The sequence below is a fragment of the Mytilus californianus genome, unplaced genomic scaffold (genome assembly GCF_021869535.1).
Source record: "Mytilus californianus isolate M0D057914Y unplaced genomic scaffold, xbMytCali1.0.p SCAF_13, whole genome shotgun sequence".
Taxonomy (NCBI): domain Eukaryota; kingdom Metazoa; phylum Mollusca; class Bivalvia; order Mytilida; family Mytilidae; genus Mytilus; species Mytilus californianus.
The window spans coordinates 13,462,100-13,488,448 of NW_026262615.1; the positions used below are offsets into that span (position 1 = coordinate 13,462,100).

Below are 26,349 nucleotides of genomic sequence, written 5' to 3' on the forward strand. Positions count from 1 at the left end.
TAATTATTCATATATATAATGAAAAGACTTATTGTCTTTATTCTCGTAATCTAATATATCATAAATCTACACGAGATCTAATAGTTAGTAGTTATCAGTGCTATACTGTTGAATTCACACTAGACTGTCGTGTATGTTTTAACACCTATTTGATAATATACAAATGTCTCAATGTTTAACAATTGAAGAGGTTTGTGTAGATACCATGTCGGGTCTATGCATGAATATAACAGGAACCATTGTGTTTTCCCTTGTACGTGATCTCTTGAAATAAATCGGCATCACGTCTTTTTACATCTGTTTCACAGTATAATGATTGTATACTAAAGCCTCGCGTGGTGGGGTATTGTGAATTAATGTCTTCGGCTTAATGATTAATTATCATGTTGCCAATATTCTTATTGTTTTTTAAACCAATATCTGGTTTGGATTTAGATAGTTTTTTTTTATAGTTTTTTTCGTTTTTTTTTTGGCAATCGGATCTTTCCGAATTATATACCAAATTTTGTTATTACCGTGTTAAGATATTCAAGATATTTCTGCCACTTGTTTTCTAATATTTGGTTTCTTTTGAAGTTGCTGTCTGCATCTATGCTAACTCAGCCTAACTGTATTTGTTAGGGAGAAATCCACAAGGCATTTACACTTTAGACCGTATTTATACGTTTATCTTATAAGTACATGTTGCTATTGATGCTAAGAATTATCGTACCTGTCAACACTATATCACAGTCCTAAACATACATGAAATATTGGCAACAGGACGTTAAGCAACTAATGTCGATAATAATTATTATATCAAGCCGTTGAAGGTTACATGGAAACTAATAACAAATATATATGATTGTCAATGAACAACAAAAGTTATACTATTATACTAGCAACAGATCGTTGGCGTTTCAATGGGCAGAGTTACCTCCCTGGAAATATCTGATATTGCTATATTTAACCATAATTATAGATATAAAACAGAGAAATATCCTACGAAAATAATATTAAATTCCACTAAAGAATGAGAATTGATGGATTTAATATATTTAATGAAGAAGGTGAACAAAGTGAACAACTATTTGAAATAGTACATTGTTTTCATTCCTTCTGAAGGTACGTGAATTCTTAGAAACAATAGCAACATGTACTTATAAGATAATCGTATAAATAAGGTCTAAAGTGTAAATGTCTTGCAGATTTCTCCCTAACAAAACAATAAGGCTAAGTTAGTTAAGATGCAGACAGCATCTTCGAAAGAAACCACCAAATATTAGAAAACAAGTGGCAGAAATATCTTGAATATCTTAACACGGTATTAACAAAATTTGGTATATAATTCGGAAAGATCCAATTGCCAAAAAAATAAATAAAAAAAAAACTATCTAAATCCAAACCAGATATTGGTTTAAAAAACAATAAGAATATTGGCAACATGATAATTAATCATTAAGCCGAAGACATTCATTCACAATACTCCACCACGGGAGGCTTTAGTATAAAATCATTATACTGTGAAACAGATGTAAAAAGACGTAATGCCGATTTATTTCAAGAGATCACATACAAGGGAAAACAGAATGGTTCCTGTTATATTCATGCATAGACCCGACATGGTATCTACACAAACCTCTTCAATTGTTAAACATGGAGACATTTGTATATTATCAAATAGGTGTTAAAACATACACGACAGTCTAGTGTGAATTCAACAGTATAGCACTGATAACTACTATCTCTATTAGATCTCGTGTAGATTTATGATATATTAGATTACGAGAATAAAGACAATAAGTCTTTTCATTATATATATGAATAATTAACCAAAGGTGCTGATCTACTTGGTCAGTTTCTTTAGTCTGTAGAAAGACTAGCTACAACGTAGACCTATATGCACGTGTAGTAAATTTGAAAAAAAACTGTTATGAAACAGACACACATCTATCTACTATACTAGATATAAAATAAATATATGAAGGTCGGCCTCTAATGAGGGTTTACCTTGGATTATTCCCGAAAGAACCCGAAACCTTTCATATTAAATTCTAAAGAATTAAGCAATAAAAAGTACGTAGTGTCAGGTCAGAAATATTGATACCATACCATGAATAAGTGGATTTATGGTCTTTTTATAAAACTCGTTGAATTAATATCAAATTGAAATCAGTTCTTAAAGATTTTATTTTCTAGGTCTCTATTTCTTTCATGATGTTAGAATTTAAAAATTATTTATCTGGACAATTACATGTATTTAAACTTGACATAAACCTTTACACTTGTTTGTATCAAGATATAGATTTGATGTTGATTTTGTCTCTCTTTTGCTTTTATTTGTAATTAATGTCTTGTATGTAGTTAACATGTACATTTACTTCAATATCAATTTGAGTAGAATTTGACCTGTAGTGGAACAAATTTAAAGGTCTTTTTGCACAAATTCGGTTTTATATTTTAAGGAACATGCAAGAATTTAAAAAAAAGAAGATGTAGTCAGACATGACAAGACAATTCTTTACCAGAGACTAAATGATTTAAGAACCATGTTTTATCAATCTAATCTTAATTGATATCAGGCCAAAAAACTATAGTTCTGTTTCCTTCCTCCTTATCTATCTTTAACATGTTTAATTTTCATGCCTATGTACCTGAACACATTTTATGGACAATTTTAGTTTTGAACATTTAAGATTCCAGAATATTTCCATATAATAATAGTCCATGTAAAATAATTAAAAAAAAACAAAATATTTTACCTACATGTACCTACCATCCTACCGTATTATTTTCTGCTTGTAGGCAGGAAACAAGTTTGTATATTTTTGCCCTCATGCTTCTCTAAACATTTAACATGACATGTCTGAAGATAATTTGAAATCTGATCATGCATACATAATGTTCTTAATTGTATTTGATTGAAACAATTATTTAAATTTTTTCTTTAGTGAATTTGTTAATTAAGTGACAACTTGACCACCATTCTGTAATTGTAATGGAGAAAAAAATAACCAAAGACATCAAGCAAGCAACAATCAGACACTAGCTGTCCATACAATACTTCAAGCTTTTAATTGTCTAGAGTCTGCAAAAACAAGTATGAATAACGATTATCCATTAATATCTAATTCTCCAAATAACATGAAAAGAAAAGATATGAAATATGACAACCACCACAAGATAGGACACGAACGTTAATGATTCCTAAAGCTACAGTTTTCTATCTAACAATACTCACCATGCTCACTCAGTCGCCATTATAAAACCTGTTAATGATTTCTCAAGCTAGAGTATTTTATCTAACAGTAGACCTGTACTTTACAGAGCATGTAGGTCTTGTTATTTCTACCCTTCAATAGTCGGTAAGGTCAGAACTTCTAGATAGTGTCCTGTGCCCACCCTTTGGAGTGGGTATGCTATTTTTTCATTTTTTCCTTTCTTCATTATCTGAGAATTGATCATACAGTACCAGTGGAAAAATAAGAAAAGTTATGATCCATTGAATTTAATGTTATGAATGGAAATGATTGGTGGGTAGGCGCTAACTCCAATAATACAGCACCCTCTATGATCAGTGTCCTCCTTAATGAGTGATGCTACTGTCTTAGTAGTGAGCTTAATATAACAACTGGATTTTTTGGGTTAGGCAAACTTGTGTAAACAAAAAAATTCATGTCAGCTGTAATGTACATTAATGGTTTTATTTTATAGGAGACACAAAATCCCAGTGATGTCGAAGGAGAAAAGGAGACAGCATTGCAGGAACCATATGAAGTAGAAGAAGAAAAGGAGCTCGAGGTAATTATAAATGGGAATGTTTTATAAGTTAAAATTGTGATAACAATTTGGAACTTTAGAACCAGTTGCAGTAAATTAGTTTTACTATGTATTGTTCACAGAAACCTTGCATTGCAACAGGAAAACCAACATAACCGTTTAAGTTTTTGACCCATGACCACAATGAACTTTTACAAAGTGAACCAATGAATAAAATAATTTGTTTCTTTTTAAAATTTGTATGTTCATTAATGCATAAAGGTTTTCATTCAAATTGTTTTTTTAATAGGTCAGACAAGGAAGATTTTGGAAATTACAGACTTAATTAGAATTAATCGGCCATGTTTACCTCGTGGACTTCACTTTGATAAGATATTTTCATTAAATACAGGTTTCTTTATATATCAATATTTGGCAAATGAATATGTCGTTGAATTAATATCAAATTGAAATCAGATCTTAAAGATTTTATTTTCTAGGTCTCTATTTCTTTTATGATGTTAGAATTTAAAAATTATTTATCTGGACAATTACATGTATTTAAACTTGACATAAACCTTTACACATGTTTGTATCAAGATATAGATTTGATGTTGATTTTGTCTCTCTTTTGCTTTTATTTGTAATTAATGTCTTGTATGTAGTTAACATGTACATTTACTTCAATATCAATTTGAGTAGAATTTGACCTAAAGTGGAACAAATTTAAAGGTCTTTTTGCACAAATTAGGTTTTATATTTTAGGGAACATGCAAGAATTTAAAAAAAAGAAGATGTAGTCAGATATGACGAGACAATTCTTTACCAGAGACCAAATGACTTAATAACCATGTTTTATCAATCTAATCTTAATTGATATCAGGTCAAAAAATATAGTTCTGTTTCCTTCCACCTTATCTATCTTTAACATGTTGAATTTTCATGTCTATGTACCTTAACACATTTTATGAACAAATTCTGGTTTTGAACATTTAAGATTCCAGGATATTTCCATATAATAATAGACCATGTAAAATAATTAAAAAAAACAAAATATTTTACCTACCTTCCATCCTACCGTATTATTTTCTGCTTGTAGGCAGGAAACAAGTATGTATATTTTTGCCCTCATGCTTCTCTAGACATTTAACATGACATGTCTGAAGATAATTTGAAATCTGATCATGCATACATTATGTTCTTAATTGTGTTTGATTGAAACAATTAATTAAAATTTTTCTTTAGTGAATTTGTTAATTAAGTGACAACTTGACCACCATTCTGTAATTGTAATGGAGAAAAAAATAACCAAAGACATCAAGCAAGCAATAATCAGACACTAGGTGTCCATACACTACCTCAAGCTTTTAAATGTCTAGAGTCTGCAAAAACGAGTGTGAATAACGATCATCCATTAATATCTAATTCTCAAAATAACATGAAAAGAAAAGATATGAAATATGACAAGTACGAGTTGACATGTATCCAAAGTATGAGAAGTTCTCTTCTTGGAAAAGTGTACTGTTAATATATTATGGCGGTTGATTGATTTCGTTTGTAGCCTAACGTCCATGGCAGGGGCAAATATTTGTTTTTCATGTTCAGAACGAGTATATTTTTCGGACGTCCCAGATATCATTTATAATCGTTATGGATAAGTCTGTCTAAATTGACGAGATGGTACAAATGTACATACTTATACAACACCTGATCAATATCCCTATATACATGACATATACACTGTACAATTTTCGATCGAACATTTGGCAAAACAGAATCTTAAATCATATAAATCCAAGGCAAACAAGCTGAATTACGATTTAAAATCCATGTATTAAATGCATAGAGTTATATTTAGGAAGAGACTGTTAAAAATGGGGAACGAAGCAACGCAAACCATGATGTTTATATCCCATCATATACAAATATTTTTCCGATGTGTTGGATAACCTTTCTATTTGCCTCGATATTTGTACATGTAACTTTTGAAAAGAAAATATAGAAAATCTGCTTCTCGGGAAAATTATTTGAACTGATTTTTTGTAATTAATAAAAGTTAATATTTCGAATTAAAAGTGTTTTTGAATTGTTCTGGTTTGAAACACTTGTACATAAAATATTAAGATACAAGTCGTTTTAATTAAAAATAAATGTACAAATGAACACGAAGTTTATTTCTTAATTTAAACAATCAGTTAACGCGAAAAGTAAACGCGCGTTTACTTTCAAGTGCACGTAGAAATACACTTGTGAAATCTGTAGTAGACGCCCGTTTACTTTTAAGTGTACGTACAAATAAACTTGTGAAATCTGAAGTAAACGCCCGTTTACTACTGACTAAACGGACACATAGTAAACGCCCGTTTACTCGGGTAGACATTAGAAATTTCCTTTTTGACCGCGTTAACGTAATTATAGTAAACACGCGTTTACTAGTAAACGGGAAAATTGAAGTTAACTAACGAAATATGTGCACGCGGCGTTAACTTGCGTTTACTTTATGTAATGCTTGGTCTGCACCCAACTGTACCTACCATCCTACCGTATTATTTTCTGCTTGTAGGCAGGAAACAAGTATGTATATTTTTGCCCTCATGCTTCTCTAAACATTTAACATGACATGTCTGAAGATAATTTGAAATCTGATCATGCATACATAATGTTCTTAATTGTATTTGATTGAAACAATTATTTAAATTTTTTCTTTAGTGAATTTGTTAATTAAATGACAACTTGACCACCATTCTGTAATTGTAATGGAGAAAAAAATAACCAAAGACATCAAGCAAGCAACAATCAGACACTAGCTGTCCATACAATACTTCAAGCTTTTAAATGTCTAGAGTCTGCAAAAACAAGTATGAATAACGATCATCCATTAATATCTAATTCTCCAAATAACATGAAAAGAAAAGATATGAAATATGACAACCACCACAAGATAGGACACGAACGTTAATGATTCCTAAAGCTACAGTTTTCTATCTAACAATACTCACCATGCTCACTCAGTCGCCATTATAAAATCTGTTAATGATTTCTCAAGCTAGAGTATTTTATCTAACAGTAGACCTGTACTTTACAGAGCATGTAGGTCTTGTTATTTCTACCCTTCAATAGTCGGTAAGGTCAGAACTTCTAGATAGTGTCCTGTGCCCACCCTTTGGAGTGGGTATGCTATTTGTTTCATTTTTTCCTTTCTTCATTATCTGAGAATTGATCATACAGTACCAGTGGAAAAATAAGAAAAGTTATGATCCATTGAATTTAATGTTATGAATGGAAATGATTGGTGGGTAGGCGCTAACTCCAATAATACAGCACCCTCTATGATCAGTGTCCTCCTTAATGAGTGATGCTACTGTCTTAGTAGTGAGCTTAATATAACAACTGGATTTTTTGGGTTAGGCAAACTTGTGTAAACAAAAAAATTCATGTCAGCTGTAATGTACATTAATGGTTTTATTTTATAGGAGACACAAAATCCCAGTGATGTCGAAGGAGAAAAGGAGACAGCATTGCAGGAACCATATGAAGTAGAAGAAGAAAAGGAGCTCGAGGTAATTATAAATGGGAATGTTTTATAAGTTAAAATTGTGATAACAATTTGGAACTTTAGAACCAGTTGCAGTAAATTAGTTTTACTATGTATTGTTCACAGAAACTTTGCATTGCAACAGGAAAACCAACATAACCGTTTAAGTTTTTGACCCATGACCACAATGAACTTTTACAAAGTGAACCAATGAATAAAATAATTTGTTTCTTTTTAAAATTTGTATGTTCATTAATGCATAAAGGTTTTCATTCAAATTGTTTTTTTAATAGGTCAGACAAGGAAGATTTGGGAAATTACAGACTTAATTAGAATTAATCGGCCATGTTTACCTCGTGGACTTCACTTTGATAAGATATTTTCATTAAATACAGGTTTCTTTATATATCAATATTTGGCAAATGAATATGTCGTTGAATTAATATCAAATTGAAATCAGATCTTAAAGATTTTATTTTCTAGGTCTCTATTTCTTTCATGATGTTAGAATTTAAAAATTATTTATCTGGACAATTACATGTATTTAAACTTGACATAAACCTTTACACATGTTTGTATCAAGATATAGATTTGATGTTGATTTTGTATCTCTTTTGCTTTTATTTGTAATTAATGTCTTGTATGTAGTTAACATGTACATTTACTTCAATATCAATTTGAGTAGAATTTGACCTGAAGTGGAACAAATTTAAAGGTCTTTTTGCACAAATTAGGTTTTATATTTTAGGGAACATGCAAGAATTTAAAAAAAAGAAGATGTAGTCAGATTTGACGAGACAATTCTTTACCAGAGACCAAATGACTTAATAACCATGTTTTATCAATCTAATCTTAATTGATATCAGGCCAAAAAATATAGTTCTGTTTCCTTCCACCTTATCTATCTTTAACATGTTGAATTTTCATGTCTATGTACCTTAACACATTTTATGAACAAATTCCGGTTTTGAACATTTAAGATTCCAGGATATTTCCATATAATAATAGACCATGTAAAATAATTAAAAAAAACAAAATATTTTACCTACCTACCATCTACCGTATTATTTTCTGCTTGTAGGCAGGAAACAAGTATGTATATTTTTGCCCTCATGCTTCTCTAGACATTTAACATGACATGTCTGAAGATAATTTGAAATCTGATCATGCATACATTATGTTCTTAATTGTGTTTGATTGAAACAATTATTTAAAATTTTTCTTTAGTGAATTTGTTAATTAAGTGACAACTTGACCACCATTCTGTAATTGTAATGGAGAAAAAAATAACCAAAGACATCAAGCAAGCAACAATCAGACACTAGGTGTCCATACACTACCTCAAGCTTTTAAATGTCTAGAGTCTGCAAAAACGAGTGTGAATAACGATCATCCATTAATATCTAATTCTCCAAAAAACATGAAAAGAAAAGATATGAAATATGACAACCACCGACAAGATAGGGTACGAACATTAAAATGTGTTGTGGTTAAACCGATGTATGAATTACTTACTGTAAATTCAGAAATATTTGTTGCATTTATTATTGCGATTTTGAAGAATGGAAAAAGAAGCGAGATTAATTTAAGTATTGCGATTTTCATGGAAAATATGCATACAGATTTATGTATGCGATATCAAAATGGGAGTTATTGATTATTGCAATATTCAACATGCTCATTCAGTCGCAAATTATAATAAAACCTGTAAATGATTCCTAAAGCTTCAGTTTTCTATCTAACAATACTCACCATGCTCACTCAGTCGCCATTATAAAACCTGTTAATGATTTCTAAAGCTAGAGTATTTTATTTACCAGTAGACCTGTACTTTACAGAGCATGTATGTCTTGTTATTTCTACCCTTCAATAGTCGTTAAAGGGAGAACTTCTAGATAGTCCCCTATGCCCACCCTTTGGAGTGGGTATGCTATTGGTTTCATTTTTCCTTTCTTCATTATCTGAGAATTGATCATACAGTACCAGTGGAAAAATAAGAAAAGTTATGGTCCATTGAATTTAATGTTTTGAATGGAAATGATTGGTGGGTAGGCGCTAACTCCAATAATACAGCACCCTCTATGATCAGTGTCCTCCTTAATGAGTAATGCCTACTGTGATAGTAGTGAGCTTAATATAACAACTGGATTTTTTGGGTTAAGCAAACTTGTGTTAACAAAAAAATTCATGTCAGCTGTAATGTACATTAAAGGTTCTTTTTTATAGAAGACACAAAATCCCAGTGATGTCGAAGAAGAAAGGGAGACAGCATTGCAGGAACCGGATGAAGTAGAAGAAGAAAGGGAGCTCGAGGTAATTATAAATGGGAATGTTTTATAAGTTAAAATTCTGATAAGAAATTGGAACTTTAGAACCATTTGCAGTAAATAAATTTTACTATGTATTGTTCACAGAAACTCTGCATTGCAACAGGAAAACCAACAGAACCGTTTAAGTATTTGACCCATAACCACAATGAACTTTTACTACGTGAACCAATGAATAAAATAATTTGTTTCTTCTCGAAATATGTATGTTCCTTTATGCATAAATGTTTTCATTCAAATTGGTTTTTTTTATTAGGTCAGACAAGGAAGATTTGGAAAATTACAGACTCCTCAACGACATCTTGACAGTCCCAGCAAGTCTTATGCTAGGAAAATGAAAGAAGGCATGCAAAAAGTAACACAAAGGGAAAGGTTGTTGGCAGAGAGAAAAAGGAAACAATGCAGGAAACCAAATGAAGCACAACCTATAGATGATCCAGAGGTATTTAGAATATGTCACAGTGTGGCAGCTCTTTTGTTAAAGGCATAAACGAATGTTTCACTGACCTGGCGAATGATAATTATTAGTGCCTACCCTAAAAATGTTTTTGGGTCATTGATGGGCAAGCAATATTACAGTTTAGACTGTATAACCTGGTTAAGAACAAGTTAACAAATTTGGGAAAAAAATTATTTGTGTATCTAGCATCCCAAATGTTTTGACCATTTTAGCGGAAACACATTTGTTTTTTGGTTATCCAAATGATGGCTGCTAGTTGTTGACCTCTGATGGTTTACGATTTACAAGAGTTAACCCTTAATTGTAATTCCACTGCCAATTTCTTACTGTTAACATTACTATATCTAGTTTAATTGTCACATGTTAGAACCCTGCATAAGAAAACCAAATAAGATCAAACGATTTTGATTTCCAAAATTGCATATCCTTAAATAAATTTAAACATTAAGATACTTGTGGATGTCTTTTTTAAGAAGGCTGTACTTGCATTTTGTTTAGGTTAGACCAAGAAATTATTTTTACGTATTTAAACAAATATTCAACATAGAAAATGATATAATACTTAAAAGGATACTATGTTGTACTGTTACACCACTGTCCAGGTTAGGGGGAGGATTGAACCCGCTAACATGTTTAACCCCGACACATTTTGAATGTGCCTGTCCAAAGTTAGGAGCCTGAAATTCAGTGGTTGTAGTTTGTTGGTATACATCATTTTTGTTTTTTGTTCATTATTTTATACATAAATTAGGCCGTTAGTTTTCTCATTTGAATTGTTTTACATTTGTCATTTCTGGGCCTTTTATAGCTGACTATGCGGTATGTACTTTGCTCATTGTTGAAGGCTGTATGATGACCTATAGATGTTAATTTCTGTGTCATTTGGTCTTTCGTGGAGAGTTGACAATCATTCCACATCTTCTTATTTTTATATAAATAGACTTTTCTATTAGATCTTTTCCCTTTCAGAAAATTGATCCAGATGACCCTGTATCTAACCTGCTTGAAGGTATGCAAATAGAGAAAAATGGACATCCTCATCGTGTAAGTTATTATGCAGTTATAAAAGATAATATTATCATTGTATATATTCTAACTAATTTGATTCATTTAAAAAGAGTCACAGGTTCAACTATATTTTCAAAGGTTGACTGAATACAGAAGATGTAAAACATGTAAAAGTGATATTGCACAGGTATTTTTTTAGTAAAGTGATATTGCACTGTTATTTCAAGAATAACTAACACAATCAAAACAACTAATCAAATGAATAGGTTCTCTATTTCTGGCTTATTGGCAATAATAATATAACAATTGTAGCCAATGCATGAGGTTGATACAAGGATATATCTACCTAAAGTAATTTATCGATCTCTGACTTTGTCTTTAATCAATATATTACTTTCCGGTAGATATTTCCTCATATCGTCTTTATCCAAAGGCTATAATTGTATAACAAGATTGGGTGTTCCATAGTACCATAGTAACAATATAGAATAATAAAGGCACAAGTTGAATATTGATTTTATTCTATTTTATGATTATTTCTTTGATTTGTATGCCCACGCCCTCAGCGGAGGTGGCATTACGTGTTATCCTTGTCCGTCAATACATCCTTCTATCGGTATGTCTGTTGTAAGGTTACTGTCTCATTGTTATATACTATTAATCTCTTTGTATTCATGTTTGAAAAAAAAAGATTCAATATCTGATTAACCAATCCTACGAAGTCTCAAGTTTCCAACCAGAAAAACTGCATTTTTTGCACAAATTCGAAATCTATTCATACACCACTAACACCACTGTCCCAGGTTAGGGGGAGGGTTGAGTGCTCACAGACATGTTGTATTGACCCTGCCACATTCTTCATGTGCCTGGCCTAAGTCAGGAGCTTGTAGTTCAGTTATTGTCATTGGTTCATGTCTGTCATAATTATTTTTTCGTAAAATGTTTTGTTATAAATTAGGGTGTTAGTTTTTTCAATTGAATTGTTTCACATTTTTCACGTCAGTGCCTTTTATAGCCGACTATACGGTATGGGATTTTTCATTATTGAAGGCTCATTGTTAATTGCTTACATCCACTTCATTTGAACTTGGTGGATAGTTGTCTCATAGGCAAACATACAACATCAGTCTCCTTATTTCTATATAAGAATATCTTATTTAACTGTTGATTAACCAACATGATCTATTAATTTCAATTTAACATAAATTTTGTAAAACAATCCCAATTAGGGATGTAAGCATACAAATTCAATGTAACATCAAAGTGAGAAACCAGAAGATGGAAACAAAAAAAAAGATTTAAAAAAAAAGCCCGGTAAATTGATATTTTTATTATAAAATATAAAGAATTTGAAGTTTTTACTGTTTTGATATTATTCAATTATTGACTTTTGACGAGGTTGATACAATGATTTATCAACCCCAGAGAAATGATATTAACCGAGGCTAAAGGCCAAGGATGAATGTCATATCTCTGGGGTTGATAAATCATTGTATTAACTGAAATCAAAGTCGACAATTGCTTTATTATATGACTTTTTATCCTTCTCCAGTTTTCTAATACAAATGTATTTGCTCAAGATACTTTTAAAACTGCTTCCTGTTTTTATACCTTATATATCATCTGCTTTTGCAGTTGCTTATTTTCATAAGTTGAAATATTCAATAAAATTTACTAGAAGCAGAAATTTACATGACGTCATTAACCTACGTCATTGACGTTGCCTTGAAATGTCTATATATAGGTACACAGGCACGGTTCCAAATCTTTATTAACCTCTCGCGATTTTTGCTGCGGTGAATACAATGTTTTATCAAAGAGGATTTCCGTTGCTTTTAGTCGATGAGAAAACAGAAACTTTATAGTCATATAATTAGACTTCTTGTTGACGGATTCAGAAATCTTTTTAGTTTATCAAAGTTTATTTATGTTATTAAAATTCGATTCTATAGTATTAAAATATTGAAAAATGTTCATGAATGTTCCAAGTTTTTTATCACAAGACAGAAAGAAGCGACATTCCTCATCAATTTCATTTTCACATCTGATGCACAATATTAATGTAAACCTTATAAAAAGACTATAGAAAATTCTTCAGAAGATACTGAAAATCGTAAAAAGGAAAGATAACCTGATTAAATGTAATTATAATTGACAGGTTCAAGGACTTCACCCAGAAAAAAGTGCTAAGACGTACGGTGATTCCCACGACTCACACAGACTTACACAAGAACAATTAGCACAACTTGAATTAAAGAATACAGTGAGTAGATATTACAACATTAATGGCAAACCAATGTTAGAAATATATTTGTCGTTCCTCATACAAAAAATCTGACGAGTGAAAAGTCTCTCAATAGAATTTCAACATATTTTTATTGTCAGCTTGACTTTCATTTTTCAGACTTACAATTAAGTTTTCATAGTCTAGTACAAAGACACCAGATTCTGAGGAATTTTCCTGGTTTTTTTCCCTTCACTCTAGAGAAGTCTAGTATAACAATAAACCAATAAATTTTGGTGAGCGACTTATTCTTTCGTGACTTTCGCTAGCAGACATGGGGTCAATTACTTTTGAAAGTAATTAATTACATTCAATTACAATTACAAAATCTTCAATTGAATTACACATTACATTTGACATTTTTTACCAATGTAATTAATTACTTTCCAATTACTTGGCAAATGTAATTAATTACTTCAATTACTTTTAAAAGGAAAATTTAGATAAAATATTGAAAACATTTATTCTATGATATGTGCATAAGTATCATACATTGCTTTATAGAAAAAAACAAATGAGATCTACGGCGACTATTTTCAAATTCAGCCAGTATCAAATAAGAGTATGTGTTAGATTTCTGGTGTGTTACGGGAATAAAGAAATAAAAACATACATAAATCTGAAGTGCACATAATATTTTGTCTATCAGGAATCGTTAGGACTAGAGGCCTGGTTTAGTTTAATGCTTAAAATGATAAAAAGCCTTTTCAATAATTTGAAAATATTAAATTTTGATGTAATCACCTCTTGAAACTTTATATTTTAATGTATTTCATTGAAAATGATATAAAAGGAGAGCCCTTATTTTAATATTTTGAAATGATTTTTTATTTTGATCAAAACTTATTAAAATTATTTTTCCTACAGAAATTATTTCGAAAGCCTGCCTTTTTAAAAAATAAGAAATAACATTCACCTGTACTCTACCGGTACACAATCGGCGCAAATAAAATAAAAAATCGACGCAAATTAAATGCAAATCGGCGCAAATGAAATGCAAATTGGCGCAAATGCAAAACGTCGGTTTAACATGCAAACATAGTCATAACTGTTGTAAAAACAGTCAGTATAAACTTTATAATAAAACAAATATCCAGAGGTTATATTTATTGATTGACTACTGTATGTCCTTTGAAACTGATTATGTTAAATCAATGTCTAACAATTTTATCTGAATATACATACAGGTAACAAGCTAATTAAGGTATAAGACAGTGACTTACTAATGGTTTCTTTTAAAAACAAATTATGGCATGTTTGTACAATCCTTTTTTTTTTTCTTTTTTTTTCATTATAAAACAAAATAATGAATCTCCCATGGTTGTGTAATTACAGAGAGTATACTGTGTAGGCTTTGCTTTGTTAGCTAGCTAAATTTACTAAGGTCATGGCTTTTCATAATTTTTTGAGAAAACACAAGATTCAATCTTTCTGATCCAAAATTTAAATGTAATTGAGTTGTAAATGAAAAGTAATTAATTACTTTCAATTACTTGTAATTAAAAACATGTTCAATTACACATTACATTCAATTACTTGAGAAATTGTAATTAATTACAATCAATTACAATTACATATTTCAATTACCCCATGTCTGTTCGCTAGTAGAAAATAACACAAATATAAATTGTCACGAATGTATCAAACTTGGATATTTTCTTAAAGAAATACATCAAATGGGTTATATAGTAACCACAAAAATAAATTGGCACAAAGCTGAACATGATATAAAAGGACTGTAATGGCCTTTACAGTCAGGAGTCAAATAGTCATTTTTGGCTACCGTTAGTGTCAAGTTGGTTAAAATTTTATCATGATTTTTCAAAACATCCGTATCGTGATTTGTCAAAGGTCTCAAATAATTATCCTATACCGTTATGTTTGGAAAGAATTTAACATAATTCCTCTAAATCAGTCGATTTGTTTTACTGTGATAAAGAAAGTGTATATTTTATTGTCATGCACCAAAAATTACCGTTAACGTCATTTGGTAAGATATTTTACTATTATTCGTCATGAAGGTACCCCCATGAAGACCCTCAAATAAAGAACTTGTGACGATATATTTGTTTATAGTACATTCTGTATTTTATCCAGGGTGATTCAAGCGACAGAAAGAGAAATTTTGTCTCTTATACTCAATGGCTTTGGAAAGATGGGATTGTTCCTTATAATATACATAACATGTGTAAGTACTGGACTCTAATAAATGTAAATATTGTCAAACATAGTTGATCATTTGATGAATTTAGGACAGTTTTGAATTGTATTGTCATTCATTTTTAGCTCACCTGGCCCACAGGGCCAAGTGAGCTTTTCTCATCACTTGGCGTCCGTCGTTACATCGTCCTCGTCCGTCGTTCCATCGTCATCGTCCATCCTTCCATCGTCGTCTGTTAACTTTTACAAAAGTCGTCTCTGAAACTACTTGGCTAAATTTAACCAAACTTGACCACAATCATCATTGGGGTATCTAGCTTAAAATCTCCCGAGGACCCCGCCTGCCAACCAAGATGGCCGACATGGCTAAAAATAGAATATAGGGGTAAAATGCAAGTTTTGTCTATTATTTTGAAAACCGTTATAAATAGAGAAAATCTGACGAGAGCAAAAAAGTTCAGAATTTTGAGCTCCACCACTTGTCCATATATGTCAAAACTGTCAGCCGTCCTTATAGGAGATATTGCCCTTAAATGACAAATTTTACCAATTTTTTTCCTTTTTGCCTATCATCTTGAAAATTATAATAGATAGAGGGAATCTTCATTAGCAAAAATGATCAGCAAGACAAGTTCTACAAATAAATTTACATGATAGAAATCGTTAGTTGGCTTTTTATAAGAGTTATTGCCCTTTGGTTACGACTTTTACCATTTTTTTGCGCGTTTGCCTTATATGTCAAAATTATTATAGATAGAAAGAAACTTAAAAAGCAAAAATAGATGAGCAAGACAAGATCTACTATTTAGACCATATGGAGGAAATCGCCCAACGACTCCTTGTTGGGGTTATTGCACTTAAATGACGAATTTTATAATTTTTTCAGTTTGCCTTTTATCTTGAAAACTATAAAAGATAGAGCGAAACTTTAAAATGCAAAAATGATCAGCAAGACAAGTTCTACAAGTAAGTTTACATGGTCGAAATCTTAATAAAAGACGTGTCCATTACCAATCCAAGCAAAATTTTACAAATATTTCGATAAAGCGCGCCATGTTATTAATTATATGTCATAGATATTAAATATTATTTTCTATTTTGCTATAATCTTTTGATTGACTATATGTCAGTTTCTTTCTCAATCAAGTGTTTCGGATCTTAAGGTAGATTCATGGTATACCGCCATCTTGGATTGTACTATTGCAGTACACTATCAGTCTAGTTATTTGCCCAAATCTGCACATTTGTAGACAGATGTGCAATTTTATTGATTAGACAGTTTATATATATGAAGAAAACTTGCTGATTTATTGCATTATCCAAAATATTTAAACAAATACCAAACATTTGTGTTTTAGAATAAATTTTTTCAACTTAGCAATTCAAGGGGAGATAACTCTATTAGTAAAAATTTTATACTGGACTGATAGGGAAGTTTTTAATTTTTACTTGTAGCAAGAAAACAAGTTCGGTGACACCATCTTTTCTTTTTATTTTCTTAAAAAATATTATAAAACCTATCTTCTCACAATTTATTTCAAAATTCTATCTCATAGATTTCTTTTTAAGCACAAAAATGTGTTTTTTCATGATCATTCTAACCAAATTTAGGCAATTTTCAACGACTCATAGCTTAAAAAATAGCACGGTGACCCATCATTTTTATTATATTTTTGAAAAGAGCATAGTAAAATCTTCATTTTGGCAAAGTATAAGAAAATTCTATCTTGGGAAACATATACCTATGATCTACCTTAATTTAGGTCCAAACTGTCGACCAAGGCCGTTCATCCTCATCAGGTGATGTAGCCTTATAATTTTGTGTAAGCAGATGTAACTAATTAAGGAGGAGCACGACACCTAGTGGATTTGTGTTTATGATTCAGTAGCATCGTATAATTTGTTACACAACAAATACTTTACATCTTTGCAGTTGTCAAAAATTCCTTTATATGTTTATGTTTTCGATATGCAATAATAGGGGGTTTAGGAAATAACCTGTTGGCATTTGGGATATTTTTTGGATTAAGTGCCATTTTTTTTCTAATGCATTTACCTAAATGTGTGAATATTGGATTAAATCTAGTAGCAAATAGAAATGGTGGTGATTGTCTTTTGTTCTTATTTTTTATAACATAATGTGTTAGATCTTTTTTTTTTGTTTTGCTTTCGACGTTAGTATGTCTATTTCTTTTTCTGTGTAACCTCTTTGCAAGAGCTTACGTTTGAAGTGTTCAATTTGTTTTGTCTGGTCATTTTGATTATTTGTTGTTCTAATAATTCGTTGAATTTCTCCAATAATGAATCCGTTGAATACCGAAGTTGGATGAGCCGACGATCTTTCTAAGTATTGAAAGTTATCAGTCGGTTAACGATATAATTAAACATCCAGTATATGATCTGTTTCAAATCGTTTCCCCTTAAATACTGATACATCTAAGAAAATTAACATGTCGAAATCTCGAAGTAAATTTGAGAAGCGAATAAATATTATTTGCGATCTAAAAAATATCTTGTATGAATTTTTCATCCGAATTGAATAAAATTAAACCATCGTCCCTGTAAATTAACATCACTGTTATATTGTCCGAATGTTGAAATTGTTTTAGTATATCTGATATTATTTCAAACATTCTCAAATCTGACAAGGACGGAGACATTCTGGCTCCCATTGCTAATCCGACTGATTGAGCAAATATTTGTTTGTTTAATTCGAATTCTTTGTTTTCTAACACTGTTTTTACAAGTGAGAGAAATCGTTCTTTTGGAGGAAGAGGAATATCAAATTTACAATTTATTTCTTTATGATCCATGTTGCTGTACATGCTAGTAATGTGACTCCGAAAAACACGGAAATCGGAAAAAAACGATCTCGAATCGATCCGTTTAAATGGTACTGTAAGTCAAAACAACTGAAAAGCTGCTGGTATGTTTAAGCACAATCAGCTTAATAATACATTTCGTGAGGCTTTTATATTTTCAAGTTTATCTATGAATGCTGTACTATCTTGTGTGTAAGTCAAAAATTTAGTAACTACTGGTTGTATGAAATAGTCAATATAATGTCATATTTTTTCGATAGGATTGTTACAAAGTGAAACGATGGGTCGACCAGGAGTATTTATATTATTTACATGTTCAGAATTTTGTATTGTTCGCTGATTTTGTTGGTTTTTGGTAGAAAATACATTACCTAATCTATCAGTTTTGCCACTATTTAGATAATTGAATGTTGTCTCATCTATATGTGCCTCTCTATGTGCATCGCTCAGGTAATTGTAATGTACTGTGTTATTTAGATGGTTTGTACCCATTTGGATATAAATATCTTTGTCAATTACTACTGGTGCTGAATTTTTGTCAGCATTTTTTATCACATTTTTTTCTATTTTTGTATATAGTTTTTAATGCAAGTCTCTCATTTCTAGTGAGATTATCATGAATTGTTTGCATTTCTTTTTTTTCTAATTCCAATCTGGTCTAGAATAAATACTGCTCAATTGCATGACTGGCCCAACTAGGAACAAATCCCGTTTTAACACGGAAGGGGTGCAATTTAAATTCACCAGTTCCATTATCAAACTGATATCTACATCTCATTTTGCAACATAATTCATTAAAGTCATGTAATAGGTGTCTCTCTGCATATCTCCGTGACGGAGTTGCTATATAAGCCCTTCGATAGCAATAATATTTCGGAATCTGTTAACTTTTCATTTGTCATATTTTTATCATAACCTAACGCTTTCACAATTTTTTATTTATATTGCCTTTGTTTACGAATGTGTTTGTTTCTATTGTACGTTTTGTGATTTTTCTTTGTTAATTTTTGTTTTTCTAAAATTTGTCCTTCTGTTTCAAACTTCTATTCCTTTTGCCCATTTTTATTTTGAATATACTGTTGAGTACAAATATGTGTGGTTTAAATAAAAGCACAAATTTATATGTTCAAAACATGAATAAATTTCTCAGAGGCTTTTTTTTTATTGCAGCTACAAGTTCTGTAACAGTTATTAACAAAGCTATTAAACAGTTCCATGACTACACATGTGTGAAATGGATAACAACTACTGATCCCCTGTTTAACAAATCAACACTTGGACACCAGAATGTCGTAACATTTATAAATGAAAAGTATGAAATAAAATATTTAATAATATTGAGCTGGAAATATGTTTCATTGAATGTTGTAAAAGAAGATGTGGTATGATTGCCAATGAGACAACTCTCAACTAGAAACCAAATGATGTAGAAGGGTAGCAACAATAGGTCACCATACGGCCTTCAATAATGAGCAATACCCATACCGCATAGCAAGCTATTAAAGGCCCATAAATGGCAAATGTAAAACAATTTAAGACAAGAAAAGTAACGGCCCGATTTATGTACAAAACAATAAAAGAAAAACAAATATGATTTACAGCAACTAACAACAACAAAACTCCTTTAGAAAAGGTAAACTTGATTATTGTTAAATGATTTTCCTTCTGGTGTAGTTGTATTTGTTGGTTTAAACATTTAGACTAATACTGTCAGCATGATTGAATTTGTATTTGTTAAGATAAAACTCCGTTGAAAAATTCTCCAGTTAGGATATATTATTGAACTGAACGATACTTACCTTAACTTGAGCTCTATTCTCTTTTCGCACAGAAGAGTTTTTCCATGTATAATCCTTACAAAATCTGACAATATTTTACAACTAGTAGCTTGAGAAAAAAGCTGTGTGACTCATACTTTTTATTATATTTTTGAAAAAAAGCATGAGGTCACCTACATTTCGATAACATATTAAAACATTTTATGTTTTTTTTTATTTAAACCACCCATATACATTGTACATCTAACTGTTTCTCGACTTCTCTGATTTTAAGCCCAAACTATAGTATTTTTTATGAGGACTTCTTCAACATACTCTTTTTTTTACCAACGTATAGGATGTAATTATGAACTTATTTGTAGATAAATTATTTTAGAATAATGATAATGATTGTTACATAATCTGCTAAGAAGTGTATACTTAGAAAGCTCTGAGCATGCCAGTAAAACAATGTGTACGAAAATGGAAGCTTTCTTTTGAATAAAAAATATTTTTCAACTTGAGACCAAAAAAAAAAAAAAAAAAAAATTATAAAGAAAAATACCAATATCGACCTGCTGACTCTATCAATGGTAAAAGCCCTCTTTCAAGACATATTGTCTTCGTGCTCTGACAGGTAAAACCCTCTTTTAACACATATTGTCTTTGTGCTCTGACCAGTTAAAGCCCTATTTAACACGTATTGTCTTTGTGACTGACAGATTAAATCCCTATTCAACATATATTATATTTGTGCCCTGACAGGTTAAAGCCCTCTTTCAACACGTTTTGTCTTTGTGCTCTGACAGGTAAAAGCCCTCTTCAACACGTATTGTCTTTGTGCTCTGACAGGTAAAAGCCCTCTTCAACACATATTGTCTTTGTGCTCTTACAGATAAAAGCCCTCTTCAACAAATATTGTCTTTGTGCTCTGACAGGTACAAGAGAGGCGAAAGATACCAGAGGGACATTCAAATTCATTAGTATAAAACAAACTGACAATGCCAAGGCAAAAAACAAAAAAAGGCAAAGAAGACAAACAACAGTACACAAAACACAACATTGAAAACTAAAGACTGAGCAAGTTATATTTGTATTATACACATATTGAGTAGTGCATTTTTAGGGCTTGCTGTTCCTAGGTAATATTTGTATTTGGTTGGCAATTTGTATTATACACATATTGAATAGTGTTTTATTGCATTTTTAGTGGATGTTGGTCCTATGTTGGCAATGTTAATCCTCAACGTAACAATACACAGCCCCTTAGCTTATCCGAACCAGGTTGTGTTAGCGTAAGTATGTTGTATGTTTCAGGGGCAGGTCCAAGTTTTTATAAAGTGGGCTGTAATTCCATAAAAGTTAATATCTACCATGTTTTTGGACTGTTAATGCCAAAAATGCCTTTTGCCTGAACGCGAGACATAGAGATTGCTTCTCCGACGGGAATTTGTTTTTTTTAATACTAAACTATGGGTCTAAAGGGAATTACTTTAGTAGTTTTTTTTTATGTACAACTATACTATGGGTCTAAAGGGAATTTGTTTTTTGTGTACAACTAAACTTTGGGTCTAAAGGGAATTTGTTTCTTGTTTACAACTTACCCAAGTCAAAGTCGAAGGCAGTTTCTGACGTTTAGCAGTTGTTTACCTTCTAAAATTAACCAGTTACTTCTTATACAAAAATTAGCAGTTTTCCTAAACCTTCACAGTTATTCAAGCAGTTCATAGCAGTTCCTTAGCTGTTTTAGGCAGTTCTTAAGCATTTTTTTTATAAATTATTTAAATAAGGTGCTAAGAACTGCTTTAAGTTTATGAATATTCATATTTAACTGCTTCAGGTTAATAAGAATATTCATATACAACTGGGATATAACTGCTAAGGAAATGCTAATATGGTCATGATCTTAAGCATCATTCATACAGGTACTGCTAGTAGCTGTTGAAAAAGTTACATAATAACATGCAATAAATATCAAAAACAATAATATCCTTCAAACAAATTTATCATTAAACAATCCTGATGTTATCCAACTTCATGGTTAATATGTATAGCTTTTCAGTATTATAAACAAATTTTGATGTCAGAAATACACTGTACAAGGTCAACATGTAATTTCAGTTTCAAGTCATCTAGCTTAAATAAGGGAAATGGAAATCAAGATTCATGGAATCTTATATACTTAAAATAAATTATTTGTTATATAACTTGATTAGTAAGAAGACTCTGAAATACTAACATGATTAAGTATATTTGTAAGCTGAGTCAATTTCATTCTGATATAATCTGTATGAAATACATGACACATACACCAGCTGGACTGTCACAATGAGGAGCAAAAATAATAATTAAAGCTAGCTATATATACTTGTCATTATTGTTTTGTTATGTTGAATAAAACAATTAAAGCACAATTTTCACAAAATCATAGTAGAATCCAATTCATTAACTTACCAGAATTAATTAAGATGTAATCCAAAATTCACACAAACAACCACAATTAACGTGATTATTCTTCCAAAATGTCCATTGATGTTAGTCAGAAGTACCCATCTTCACTATTCAATGTGACAAGAAATTATTTTCCAAATATATTATATCCAGTGATTCATATTGTTCGATCATCTTTTCTTGTTGTCTTTCTTTTTATTCCAAATTCAAATTTTGTTAAATTGCAATATATTGGGATGTTTAAGGAGTTGTTTGATTCTGTTGAAGTGTTCCCTCGATGACTACTAGCAATTCTTCTAATCTTTAAAATGTGACATATATATATATATACAGTAAAAAATATCCATTTTTGTTTAAATAAGATATTTTTATCAAAAGTTATAGTAATTACAGAACAATGTATTAAAATAGGTGTTCTCCTTCATGTGTCCTCTATTTCTGTGTAGACAGTATTTCCTGTCCACCAAACAGAGGTCAATTGTAAACAGATGCACATTTCTACAACACCAGTGTTATCTAAATTACAATAATTCTGTTTGATGCAACTGCCAAGAAATATTGCAAATCAAACTGCTACCGGTATATAAAAATAACTACTAAGCTTAGCTCGAAGACAATTATAACCTTCATCAATCTAGTAGCTTTATAATAGGTGAAATGAAAATAAAGACAACTGTTAATAAATAACTGCTCTTGAGAAAACTGCTAAGGAAATTAAAACTGCTTTGATATATTCAAACTGCTTGAATTAACATTTATCATCTACTACAATGTAGTAAGCAGTTATTTTAAACTGCCTAAATCAAAACAGCTTCGTACTGCTCCAAAACTGCTAAAAATCCAAGAAACTGCTATAAAACTGCCAATGAACTGCTTAAATAGGCAGTTCACTTTGACTTGGGAAAGTATTGGTGGAAGGGGATTTTTTTTTGTTGTTGACAAATTAGCTATGGGTCTAACGGGAATATGTTTCTTGTTTACAACTAAACTATGGGTCTAAAGGGAATTTGTTTCTTGTTTACAACTAAACTATGGGTCTAACGGGAATTTGTTTCTTGTTTACAACTAAACTATGGGTCTTAAGGGATTTTTTTCTTGTTTACAACTAAACTATGGTCTAAAGGGATTTTTTTTTCTTATTTGAAACAAAATCAAGGCCATATTCAAAAACTGTCTTTCTTTGCAGTTAAGCACTACTGTACATGAAATGTTACATGCATTGGGAGGACATCACGAACAATCTCGAACTGACCGTGATAATTACGTCAGTATTGAATGGCAAAACGTAAATCAAGGACAGGGCAATTATAACATGAAGAAGTTGGACACTCAAGACAATAACCCATATGATGCAGAATCTTCAATGCAGTACAGTTTGTATGTGAGTATTTTTGTCATAAAGAGAACATTGTTACGAATAATTATCTTCTACCTCATTTGGTCTCTGGTGCAGAGTTCTTTTCAATGGCAGTCATACCACATCATCTTATTTTAACCTGTGTTGCCAAAGGCCAAAGCAGGTTTAGTAACTGCTCTACTCGGTCCATCTGTCTGTCCATCCGAAAGAACTTGGGTAGGAAACTTTCGTCAAAGTTTTTTTTTAATTCTATTAAAGAGAATGATTTTATATTTAGTGTGCAGCTTGATAATGTGGAGTTGTAGTGAGTAAGCAGTTTTTACATGCGCTGTGCAGCTACTTCCTTTTTGTCAATAGTTTGAAATTATACAACACTCATTGTACAAGGAAAATTATCACCAATGTTTTCTTGCAGTCAATGTAAGGGAATGATCAGTTATGCTCCAGTATACATGCAACCTCAATCAATTACATGCAGCCACACAGGTCCAGATCCCGTATTGGTCATGTTTAATAAATATTGACTAGAGTGGTGATGCATCAATGATTGGCACCAATTTACGTTAAACATACATTTAGTACAGTTTGTTTGTGAGTATTCTCTATTGTCAAAAAGGGAAAATTTGTTATGTAAATGTTGAGTAGAGTGGTAATGATTTACTCTTTTTAAAAAAAAATATATATTAGTAATTTCCTCCCTGTCTAAAGTTGACTCTGCAAAGAAATACCTGATGTTGTTCCGTGCATCCAGTCTTGTAAGCACTCTCACATGTACAATTCCAGATTTTTATATAAGCAATGTCCTGAACAAGTTTGAAAATTAGCACAGATCTACTTTTTTTTTTAAAGAAATGACTTCTCACTAAATTGTAAAGAGTGGTGACCCTTATTCAATATCAAACTTACTTCCTGTTTTGTATTTTTTTCAAAAAGTATCAGATTTACAAACTGTTTTGTATTTTGCAGTCTTTTTCCACAAGTATAAGATTTACTTACTGTTTTGTATTTTGCAGGCCTTTTCCACAAGTATCAGATTTACTCACTGTTTTGTATTTTTCCACAAGTATCAGATTTACTTACTGTTTTGTATTTTTTTCCACAAGTATCAGATTTGCTTACTGTTTTGTTTTTTTTTCCACAAGTATCAGATCTACTTACTGTTTTGTATTTTTTTTTCCACAAGTATCAGATTTACTTCCTGTTTTGTATTTTTTCTACAAGTATCAGATTAACTTCCTGTTCTGTATTTTATAGGCCTTTTTCACAAGAATCAGATTAACTTACTGTTTTGTATTGTGCAGGCCTTTTCCACAAGTATCAGATTAACTTCCTGTTTTGTATTTTGCAGGCCTTTTCCACAAGTATCAGATTTACTTATTGTTTTGTATTTTGCAGGCCTTTTCCACAAATGGCCAGAAAACAATCAACTTTAAAGATCGAAGATTAGAGTTTTTGGCTGATTCAGCTGATGGTCTAGAATTCTATGATATACAAGATGTTACTGATGCATATAAATGTACAGGTAAGTAGATATACAAGATGTTAATGATGCATATAAATGTACAGGTAAACAGATATACAAGATGTTACTTATGCATATAAATGTACATGTAAGTAGATATACAAGATGTTACTGATGCATATAAATGTACAGGTAAATAGATATACAAGATGTTAATGATGCATATAAATGTACAGGTAAGTAGATATACAAGATGTTAATGATGCATATAAATGTACAGGTAAATAGATATACAAGATGTTACTGGTGCATATAAATGTACAGGTAAGTAGATATACACGATGTTAAATATGCATATAAATGTACAGGTAAGTAGATATACAAGATGTTACTGATGCATATAAATGTACAGGTAAATAGATATACAAGATATTACTGGTGCATATAAATATACAGGTAAGTAGATATACACGATGTTAAATATGCATATAAATGTACAGGTAAGTAGATATACAAGATGTTACTGATGCATATAAATGTACAGGTAAATAGATATACAAGATGTTACTTATGCATATAAATGTACATGTAAGTAGATAAACAAGATGTTAATGATGCATATAAATGTACAGGTAAACAGATAAACAAGATGTTAATGATGCATATAATTGTACAGGTAAACAGATATACAAGATGTTAATGATGCATATAAATGTACAAGTAAGTAGATTTACAAGATGTTACTGATGCATATAAATGTACAGGTAAATAGATATACAAGATGTTACTTATGCATATAAATGTACATGTAAGTAGATAAACAAGATGTTAATGATGCATATGAATGTACAGGTAAGTAGATATACAAGATGTTACTCATGCATATAAATGTACAAGTAAGTAGATTTACAAGATGTTACTTATGCATATAAATGTACAGGTAAGTAGATAAACAAGATGTTAATGATGCATATGAATGTACAGGTAA

The 26,349-nt window shown here is 30.9% G+C and overlaps 1 protein-coding gene across 1 annotated transcript in view; it reads left to right on the plus strand.

The window, feature by feature from the left end:
- The window catches only part of LOC127723870 (MAM and LDL-receptor class A domain-containing protein 1-like), a 90,093-nt gene that overhangs the window by 17,995 nt on the left and 45,749 nt on the right, over positions 1-26,349 (plus strand). The window contains exons 4-14 of the mRNA XM_052230588.1: positions 3,694-3,780; positions 7,212-7,298; positions 9,500-9,586; positions 9,857-10,042; positions 11,030-11,104; positions 13,227-13,331; positions 15,450-15,540; positions 19,505-19,646; positions 21,302-21,386; positions 23,729-23,923; positions 25,295-25,421. Of these exons, the coding sequence (XP_052086548.1) occupies positions 3,694-3,780; positions 7,212-7,298; positions 9,500-9,586; positions 9,857-10,042; positions 11,030-11,104; positions 13,227-13,331; positions 15,450-15,540; positions 19,505-19,646; positions 21,302-21,386; positions 23,729-23,923; positions 25,295-25,421 (1,267 nt within the window). The remainder of the gene's footprint in view (positions 1-3,693; positions 3,781-7,211; positions 7,299-9,499; positions 9,587-9,856; positions 10,043-11,029; positions 11,105-13,226; positions 13,332-15,449; positions 15,541-19,504; positions 19,647-21,301; positions 21,387-23,728; positions 23,924-25,294; positions 25,422-26,349) is intronic.